Source organism: Impatiens glandulifera, chromosome 3, assembly GCF_907164915.1.
Source record: "Impatiens glandulifera chromosome 3, dImpGla2.1, whole genome shotgun sequence".
Classification (NCBI taxonomy): Eukaryota; Viridiplantae; Streptophyta; class Magnoliopsida; order Ericales; family Balsaminaceae; genus Impatiens; species Impatiens glandulifera.
In genome coordinates, this window is record NC_061864.1 from 63,696,383 (window position 1) to 63,707,258 (window position 10,876).

General features: G+C 27.6%; 2 protein-coding genes across 2 annotated transcripts; both read left to right on the top strand.

Moving 5' to 3' along the window:
* The first annotated feature begins 1,313 nt into the window (after positions 1-1,313).
* LOC124931097 (zinc finger CCCH domain-containing protein 6-like) lies at positions 1,314-4,089 on the top strand. Its single transcript, XM_047471487.1, has 4 exons — positions 1,314-1,710; positions 1,840-2,052; positions 2,923-3,047; positions 3,141-4,089. The coding sequence occupies exons 1-4, from the start codon at positions 1,651-1,653 to the stop codon at positions 3,940-3,942; spliced, it is 1,200 nt and encodes a 399-aa protein (XP_047327443.1). The 5' UTR covers positions 1,314-1,650; the 3' UTR covers positions 3,943-4,089.
* Positions 4,090-9,012: 4,923 nt separating this feature from the next.
* LOC124931326 (probable methyltransferase At1g29790) lies at positions 9,013-10,292 on the top strand. Its single transcript, XM_047471765.1, has one exon. The coding sequence runs from the start codon at positions 9,085-9,087 to the stop codon at positions 10,204-10,206; it is 1,122 nt and encodes a 373-aa protein (XP_047327721.1). The 5' UTR covers positions 9,013-9,084; the 3' UTR covers positions 10,207-10,292.
* The last annotated feature ends 584 nt before the right edge of the window (positions 10,293-10,876 follow it).

The window sequence follows — 10,876 nt, forward strand, 5'->3', positions numbered from 1 at the left end:
TTTATCAAAATAATTGTATAAATATTTTTTTTATTATTTAACTAATTAATCAACTATTTTAAATAAATTTCTTCCAATATATAGAAATAGTGATTGAATTGGAAGAATATTATATTTATAACGAGGTTGTGATTAAAGATGACTCTACATGTCGTGTAGTGGAGTACTCAACATTAAACATTATTTTTATTTTACTATTCGATTTTGACTTTGACCCGACTTCGACAGATATTTTTATTTCTATCATCATTCCCGATTTGTCGGATACCCGATTTTGACGAATACTCAATTACTCGATTAAAAACTTATAAAATTGTAGAGGTTGAATAAGAAAACATAACTTTAATAAATGATTTTAAAATTAATAATATCGAAATATTAAAAAAAACAAATACACCATTATTTACCTACATACTGTAAATCTTGAAAAAGATAAAAAAAAAATTGTTACTGTGAAGAGAAGTTATAATATAAGTTGAAAGAATAGTTAAATATTTAATATTAAGAATGCTTAGAGATAAATAATATTTTATTATTAAAACAAAAGTTAAAAATAAAGAAAGTAATAATTTCTTTTTTGAGAAATATAAAAAAAATTAAAATTAGAGTAGAGTGTGAATAAAATCAAATTAAATGTTGTATTTATGATGATATTTGTAACGATTAGTTATTTGAAAAGTCACATTAAATACATTTTATTTTTTACATTAATATAATCGGGGATTGAAAATCGAGTTTGAGTTTCGCATACCTTGTATCCAATTTACATTACCTAAAACCGACCCACAAATATTATAGACATTGTCAACAGTTGTGCTCATTTTGTAAATTCATCCATATTTTAGTAAAATTCTGTCATAATTATTAAAAGTAAAAATTATAACAATATTAATTTTTCTCCATGTAATCATTACATTGTATTTTTCTTTTTAATCTACTCCTTTTCTTTTAAACTTTTATTTCTACCAAGTTTGAAATCAAAACTTGAACTCCCAACTAAAAATAATATGCAATGATAAAATAATATTTTTTAAAAATAAATTAAATTAAATTTAATTATTTTAATTAATAAATTAAATAATATAATTATTAAATTAATAGAGTTCATCTGTTATTATTTTATCGTGTTTGATTATTTTAAAAAATCTAACAAACACTTGTTAAATTTGGTATATCCAACATTTTTTCAATAAAAAAATGAATAAAATACAAATTATTTGATTTATTACTACCCAAAACCACGAAAGTTACGCGAAAAATATCGAACGTGTATAACACGTAGCTGAAGTTCATTACCCATTTAGAGAGAGAGAGAGAGATGGAGTACGTGTGAAGTGAGAAAAAAGGGGCAAAGACTCGAGTCACCAGAGACGAACTAGGGTTTCTTTCAATTTCTCAACTTTTGTTCAGAATTTCTCATTTATCCACCATCGTCGTCGGACCCATTTCCGACCTCAATGTATTTATGTTGTATTTAATGGTTTTGGATAGCTTATTTCCCTTATCTTCTTTCTAGATCGTGTTAGAATCAGAGACCAAGAGATTAGGGTCCTTTAAGAATCACCCAGTAAAAGAAGTTATCTTCTTTGATTCAATACGATATATAGATTCTAAGAAATATCATCTAATCGGATATACAAATCTATAAACATGCGTGGTTTGCAGAAATCAAAAAGGGTTTCCTGGGCTTCTGACCTTAATCTATGTCAGGTAATGTTTTTTTTTTTTTGTTAAATCTACTATTTCGAAATCATCACAACTATCCATCCGGTTTGTTTGATTAGAACAGGTCATTTCAAATAATGAGAATGAACTTATTAGTTGTGATTATTTCAACAGGTGAAGCTGTTTTTATCAGATGATTCTCCATCTCAAATAGGGTTGGTAAGTGGTGAAGATAATCTTCAAGCAAAGTCACTATGGCATCAACAATCAATTGGAACAGGATCTGATGAGAATTTGCCTCCTGGATTTGAAGGAACTCATTCAACTAGCTTGATAAACAATAAACTGTCCCAAATTCCTGTTATTAAATGGAGGTGTCCTCCCAAAGTAAGTGAATGGGAATTTTGTATTCAACATTTCTTTTTTGTAGAGATGGATATGGCCAAGCATGGACTGTTGAAACATGTTTAATTCTTGAAACAATGAAACCCTTAATGCAATGATTAATTATAGATCTTCTTATATATGCTAGGGGCTACCTTTTGAAACTTTTGATGTCAATTTCCCTCTATTACTTAGAAGAGTTATTTCAAGCTCTGCTGAGTTTATAAGATGCTTCTCCTCAAAAGTAACATGTTTTGCTTCTTGAACTTTTAAAAATGGCTCAAATTGCTTTAATTTTAGCCAAAGTTTTAGAAAAAGCTGCAAATATTGTGTATACATAATTTAAGAACATCATAACATGAACGAATGTACAATGTTATTTGAGCCATTTTTAGAAGTTTTCATCCATTTTTCGACAATCAAATGCTTATCCCATATGATTATTCAAAACCACAGTTGGTGTGATTTTGAGACATGATTTTTCTTGTACCTCTTACTATGAAGTTGTATATGGAATAGATTGGCTATGTAGAGTGTTTGTTTGATTCCTTACAAACCAAGTGGACATGCTAGTGATTCGTGAAGATCCCATTTCAAATGTTAATCTTGCTCATTTAAATGTTGGTGATACATAATCCCATCTTGAAACAACAATAGTTGTGGTTGGATTGAGGAAAAAAAATATTTATATTTGGTAGAAAAATGTGTGGCTGGATGAGAACACAGATGAGACCAAAAAATGAATTTATGTTTACAAACGAATCCATAGGATAGCGAAAATGTCAATTGTTTATAGCTCTAGATGCATCTCATTAACTTTTTTGTCATTGATGGATAGTTTTCTAACAGTCATGCTTCAATATATTTTTTCAGTTCATGTTGGACCAAAATTGGCTAATGGTTTCGGGAGAAGAAAGTCAAGAAGTGGAAGTACAAAATCAACGCGAGATGAGAGTCCTAGAAGCAATATATCCTCGTCCATCCTCTGTCCCTCCCGAGTAATTCTTCTTACATAAAAAAAACTTGTTTGAATCTCTAGAACTAATATTTTGTTTTTTTCTTATCTAACATCTAACAAATTTTGATGCCAGTCCTTCTCCATTGCTAAACATGGACGACTTTCCACTCAACGACAAGAACACACCCCTTATCCCCATCACTCCCATAGAAGATGAAGAGGCAATTGTGGACACGCCACTCATTAACGATTCAACAAATCGTTTCAATCCCACCAATAATAATGGAATCGCATCTACTTCTGAACCCGATGTTGTGACTGCTGCTTATAATGCCCTAACTTCCATAATGCCAAGTGGCGACCAAAGTCTTATTGACCATGATTTGCTTGTTAAGATTCTTAACGATCCAAAAACAATGGAAAATCTGCTTGCTGATCATCGAGCCACAACTAATTTGCAAAATCCGCCCAACCCTAGGATTCAATTATCGGATCCAAATCCGAATCAAAATCAAGTGCAGGTTAACAGGAATGAACCTGCTGCGCCCTTTTACCAGATTCCTTCTAACAGAGTGGGACCAATTTCTAACATTGGTCCATCGGCTCCTTTAGCTAAAGACATGAACTATTATAAGAGCTTGATTCAGCAGCATGGTGGGGAAAGAACAACAGATAATGCTCCTCTTCCTCCTCCACCACAATTTGGTAACCGCCAGAGTCAGAGTCATCAAGTTGGGCCTACTCATGAATTTTCAAACCACAAACCTAGGGATTCTTCAAAGCATAAGATCATGAAACCTTGTATGTTTTTCAATAGTTCAAGAGGATGTAGGCATGGAGCTAATTGTGCATTTCAGCACGAACCATCACCCCAGCCACAGCGAGAGGTTCAAGCCTCAAAGCGAATGAAGTTTGATAGGGAAATTACAGGTTGAAGGTTATTGTGTCATCTTGTATATTTTTGTTTTACTTGATTTTGAGGAAAAAAAACAGAAAAAGAAATATTAATTGAATTGATTTGTTGTTTCCCTTTGCAAAAGTTGACACTGTCAAATTGATGTTATCGTTCTGGGTTTGAGCTAGAACTGCTATTTTGTTTTACTAAAAATTTGCCCCCTTTCAAATAATCCTCTTGATGAAGTATGTTTGTATGGTAGTGTTTCATTCACTATTTTTAATATGCCACTATTTGTTTGCCTGACTGTTTAATTGTTGATTCACATTTTGAGGTATATTTTTAAGTTAAAATGAGTGTATGTCGATAGGGATTATGCTAGCATCATGAGTAATGTCTTATACAAATGTTTGGCGACGATTTTTTTTCGGTTTGACCTAGAATTTTATTTATGAATTATCCGGTTTAGTGGGTTTTTTTTTTTGGGTTTGGCTGGGATTTGTGTATGTATATTTTGTCTCGAACATTAATAACCACAATTATATATAACATTCATATATATTTAAATTTTATAAAGTTTTAAATTTATTTTTATAATAATATAAAATTTTAATATGCTATAATATATATTATATAAAAATATCTTATAAAATTGTGATTTATATATTTTTTTTTTCAGATATACCTACATAATTTTTCCATATAAATAATTTGATTTATCATAAATAAATTAATTGGAGTCAACAACAAAAATAAAAATCAATCAACTAAAATGGTTACATTACAAGCATTCTTAAATTGAAATATAAAAGACTAAAACCATATAACTAATTTAATTGGATAGAGTTGTTTTTAATAAAGTATTTGAGAATTGTTCAAAATAATGTCTTCGTAATTATAAGCAAAATCTATGTAAGGACTTGGATAGGCTGAAGTTTATCCATAACAATATTTTTTCTACTTACAAATATGATGTTATCCTACTTTTTGTAATTTTTAATTTAATATAATATTTTTTTATTTAATTAAAAAAAATAAAATTTACATTTATTCAAAATTATTTTATCCATAATTTTCAAGTTATTATTTAAACACTCAACTAAATTATATATATATATATATATATATATATATATATATATATATATATATATATATATATATATATATATATTTAAAGTTAACTAACTCAAGTAACAATGGATCAAATAGGTTAGTTACAATAAAATTATAAATTAAAATAATTATATTTATTAATAATTTAAAATATAATAAATTATAATGTTAAATACATACATTATTTTATTTTGATGTAAGAATATATAATAATAATAAAATATTATATTTAGATTTATTGTTATATATATTTATAAAAAAAATTCATAGTTTTAATATATCAATACAAATAGATAAAAAAAATGTTAAATATATTAATCTTTAATTTAAAATATAATAAAATACATTAATTATTTTTGTTTTGATATTTAAATATATATGTATATATTTATAAGAATAATTAATATTTTAAAGTATTAATAAAAATTATTTAAAAATACCATATTAAATTAGTTTTATTTAATATTTATTAAATAATTATTTATATTAACTTTTTATCCTAAAATAATCATATTTAAATAAAAAATAATTAATAAAAATAAATTAAAAAATTTATAAAAAAAATAATATTTAAATTAATATATATATATATATATATATAGTAATGATAGGGAACGCTGGTACGGGGAAATAGAATATTCTATTTAAACACGGAATATTCTCTCTTCTCTTAGAGCAACTGCATCGGCTACTCTAAATCTGATTATCTAAAATACATTAAAACAACATAAACTTACTTTAGCATATCAAATTTTAACGGGTCAATATATCAGCTACTCTAAATTTTACAATTCTATCCTACAAAATTATAAAATATTCATTCTCTCCAAAATGTATTATTATAATAAGAGAGAGAGAGGAGAGAGAAAGAATGGTAGAGAAGAGAAATGAGAAAGAAAGAATTATTAAAAAATTATAGAAGAGAGAGGAGAGAGAAAAAATTATTAAAAAATTTGTATTTGATATGTTAAATTTAAACTAGGAGAGTCAAAATTTTAGAATTTTCTATTTTAGAATTAATGTTTAGATTAACTGATGTATGGTCTTTTTTGAAGTTTTTTTTTAAAAAAAATCTAATATAGCATAGATGATTGTGTTTAGAGTAACTCATGCACTTGCTCTTATTAATTAATTTCTCTTTCTACCTCTTCTACGAATTAATTAATTTATCTCTCTTTCTCTCTCACTAATTAATTTATTTAAACTCTAAATCCTAAACTCTAAATCTTAAACCCTAAATTCTAAATCATAAACCCTAATTAATATCTCTATTAATAATGAATTATGAATTTATCAAAAAAAAAATATGAGTGAAAAAATTAATTTATTAATAATTAGTCACGGAGAAAAAATAATTAACCGTGAGAATAGAAATATTAGATAAACATTTATAAGTAATAAAACTAAAAAAAATATTAATAATTCAATAAAAAAATAATAAGAAAAAGAAAAAAGAGGGCATAAAAAAATATTAATAAGTCAATAATTTAAATATTATTTTCTTTATAAATTTTTTAATTTATTTAAATTAATTATTTTTTATTTAAATATGATTATTTTTATGATAAAAAGTTAATATAAATAATTATTTAATAAATATTAAATAAAACTAATTTAATATGATATTTTTAAATAATTTTTATTAAGGTTAAATTCGGTTATATTCCATTCATGTTAAATCCAATTATATTTATTTAATTTTCAAACATTAATACTTGAATTTATATTGAATTTAGTATGATTTGGATAATTCAATTTAATTATTTAATTATTTAATGATTTTTTTTTTATATTTTATAAATTATTGTTTATAGTTTTCATTATTTTTTTTTAAAACTATTTTAGTTAACGTGGATATTTACTGAGAAACAAAATCTGATTGTTTAATTGATGATTTTTATTTTTTATATAAAATATTCAGAAAAAATAGAATTGTTTAAGTGATGAAAATAAAATAAAAAAAATATATCATAATATATTAGGTGTAATAACAATCTAGAAAATAAATTGAAAATATATTTTTATTTGGATAATCTTAATATATTCGAACTTAATTCAATCAAAAATAACTAATACAAATTAGTAATAATTTTGGATTGTGAATTAAATAAGAAGTTACGTTAACTCAACTAGCATTAATTCCGTGCAAATGCATGCTTTAACCCCGTCTAAATGTACACGAAAAATATATTTAAAATATTATTTATTTATAAATATTTTAAATAAATTAATATTATTCAAATCTAATTAATTTAAATTTGATTTTAGTTTGTAAAAGTTAAGTTTAATCTTAAACTTAATGTTAACATATATTTTATCCTTTCGATACCCCACTTAACCCCTTAAGTGACCATCATCATGTGACTCACACTTTTTCATCTATTTTTTTTATTCCTCCGGGGAACCACCCACCAATCTTAGTCGAGCTTAATTGATTACACATTTTTTATCTCTCGTCAAACTCAAACACTTAATTTCGATCTCACACTCGACAAACCTCCCACCTGACCTCCATCTCGTGATCACACACTTTCAAATTCTCGCCAAATTAACCAATAATTCCGACCTCACACTCAAAAAATCACCCATCACCTGACCTCCATCTCGTGACCTCACACTTTCAAATGCTCGCTAAACCAACAACTAATTCCGACCTCACACTCGACAAACCACCCACAACCCGACCTCACACTCGACAAACCACCCACAACCCGACCTCCATCTCGTTACCTCACACTTTCAAATACTCGACAAACCAACAACTAATTTCGAACTCACACTCGACAAACCACTCACCACCCGACCTCCATCTCGTGACCTCACACTTTCAAATGATGCTCGCCAAATCAACCACTAATTCCGACCTAACACTCGACAAACCACCCTCCGTCCGACCTCCATCTCGTGACCTCACACTTTCAAATGATGCTCGCCAAATCAACCACTAATTCCGACCTCACACTCGACAAACCACCCACCGTTCGACTTACATCTCGTGACCTCACACTTTCAAATGCTCGCCAAACTAATAAATAATTACAACCTCACACTCGACAAACCACCCATCACCCGACCTTCATCTCGTGACCTCACACTTTCAAATGTTCGTCAAACCAACCACTAATTTCGACTTCACACTTTCAAATGCTCGTCAAACCAATTACTAATTCTGACCTCACACTGTCATTTATTTAAAAGTTGCGTCACCATATATTATAGTCAATAATACATTCTTAAAAAATTTACATGTTTTTGGGAATCGAACCCTAGTCTCAAACATAAAATGTGAATACTTTAACCGATAGTCCACTTAAGATTGTTGAAATAATAATAATAATATATATAGTTAAGGTAACTACATTTAATATAATAATTTATAATATATATATATATTATGATTAATAAGAATATATATATATATAAAATTGTTGAGGGAGAAAATAATTAGAAAAGAAAAATATATTTAAAATTTTTAAAATCTAAAATTTAATTAAAAAAAGAGAGTAAGAAAGAGGAGAGAAAAAATAACTAATAACTTAGATTATATATATATATAATTTTTTTATTAATTAAAAAATAATTAAGAAAAAAAAATATAAGATAAAATATATTTAAAATTTAATTAAGAAAGAGAAAGTACGGAAAATGAAAGTAAGAAAAAAATATCTTAATGACTAATGACGTAGATTATTGTGCTATTTTTTTTACTTTAAGCATAATTTATATTTATATATATATATAAATAATTAGGTAGTTTAAGTCAGAATAATTTTTTTTAAACCAAATACTACGTTAGATTCTCACTTAGATGTCATCATAATTTTATATTTGGATTTAAATGAAATTTTCAAAAGATTGAAAAAAGATATTAATTTAAAAAAAAAATTCCTAAAATAAAATAAGGGTGATAAATGTGCTTTAACAACTCCAAATAAAATGAGACCAAAACATGGCAATATTTCCAACGGACAAGTTTCCGCTCATTGAAGTTGCTGCCTCCCTAATTAGGTCGTCTTCTTCTTCTTCCCAAGTTCTAAATTCTCTTTTCGATTGAAATCTAGCATAAATGGCGATGGGTTCAGTTTCACTGAAAATAGGCGACGGAACAGCTCGATTTAAGAAAGCTACTATCTGTTCATCTGCTTTGAATCTCGTAATGCTCTTCTTTGTTCTTATAACCAACCTATTTGCTCTATATGCATTCACATCAACCCCAAAGATTCACAACTACCATTCCCCTAACAACATCTCTATAATCTCCGAACAAGTGTCGTTGATCCTCAGAGAGATCGATTCTTCCCAAAAGAAGCTTGCCCAGATGGAAAAACAGTTCATCGGCTTTGAAAACATCGATCTTACCCAACCCAAATTAGCAAAAGAGCTTAATCTCTTTCTCCAACGATATCAGCTTCCATTGGGGAAAGATTCAAAAACTGGGATTAAAGAGATGGTATCCTCTGTCGGTCATTTCTGTGAGAAATCAATGGATTCGCTATCTCAGTTCATGAATTACAAGGTTAATAAGCCATGCCCTGATGACTGGAGCTTTGGGGAGAAACTGATTCTCAAAGGATGTGAACCTTTACCCAGAAGAAGATGCTTTTCCAAGTCAATTCCTAAGGTGAACAACTGTAATAATAATGACTGTTTTGATCATTTAAGTAAAACCAGAGGGAAGAATGGTTTCCTAATTGATGATGTGCTTGCATTAGGCAGCAATAGGGGTGGAATAAGAACAGGGTTAGATCTTGGTGGTGGGTCTGCAACATTTGCAGCTAAAATGGCTGAGAAGAATGTGACTGTAATCACATCTACTTTAAACAATGAAGGTCCGTTTAGCATATTCATGGCTTCAAGAGGTTTATTTCCTTTGTACACGAGTTTGGATCAAAGGTTTCCTTTCTATGACAATGTGTTTGATTTAGTACATGTTGTTAGTGTTTTGGATGTTGGTGAGAGTAGTTCGAAGAAGCTTGAGTTCTTAATGTTCGATGTGGACAGAGTTCTAAGGGCTGGAGGATTGTTTTGGTTGGACAGCTTTGATTTTGCTAGTGATGATAAGAAGAGTGAATTGATTAGTTTGATTGAAAGATTTGGGTATAAGAAACTGAAATGGGTTGTGGGGGAGAAGAAGATGAAATCAAAGGCTTCTTTGTCTGCAGTTCTTGAAAAACCAGTCAGACTATAGTGGAACTTATTTGAAAAACTTCTTGTTATTAGGTAAAGGTAATGAGAAATCTAGAAGCATTAATGGTAACTTTGTTTCTTACATTAGTTTTCCTTCCATTTGCAGCAATCACTTTATCAGTTCCTTGCATTTAAGTTTTAGGATTGCTAAGTGCTTAAGTAAATAAGGATCTTGTATGTCAGAAAAATTTGTATGAAAAAATCTCATTTAAAAAATTGTTTTAAAAATAGTTCATATCTTCAGACCTATAATTGAAAACTTATTGAGCTAGCTCGAGTATAAATAATTTATCTCAAGTTTGATTCTGCTACGAGAATTTATTGGAAGAAACTTGACAGTTTTGGTAAAAAAATAGAAAGAATACTAAAGATGATAATAGAAATGAGATTGATAAATGTAATGATTGAGAATAAAAATAATTAATAGATGAGTATTTAGTTAAGATAATGTTATCATTCATAATATTTAATTTAGTTTGAAGAGACTTATTATCATTATTTAGGTTGTTTGGTTTATTTATAATCTAAATTATAATGTGTTTATTTGAATAAGTTAATTTTGATTATTGTTAATTTATATCATTATACTTTCGCAGTTGATTTTGATATGCGAAAATTTCATATAAATTAAACGAGAATAGTTAAAATTGTAAAATATAAAAAAAAAAAAT

What these genes read in the sequence shown, in the direction of transcription:
- LOC124931326 (XM_047471765.1), top strand. Translation starts at nt 9,085, where the DNA reads ATGGCGATGGGTTCAGTTTCACTGAAAATAGGCGACGGAACAGCTCGA.
- LOC124931097 (XM_047471487.1), top strand. Translation starts at nt 1,651, where the DNA reads ATGCGTGGTTTGCAGAAATCAAAAAGGGTTTCCTGGGCTTCTGACCTT. An exon ending in CTGACCTTAATCTATGTCAG is followed by an intron (nt 1,711 to 1,839) that starts GTAATGTTTTTT and finishes TTATTTCAACAG; the next exon opens with GTGAAGCTGTTTTTATCAGA. An exon ending in CCATCCTCTGTCCCTCCCGA is followed by an intron (nt 3,048 to 3,140) that starts GTAATTCTTCTT and finishes TTTTGATGCCAG; the next exon opens with TCCTTCTCCATTGCTAAACA.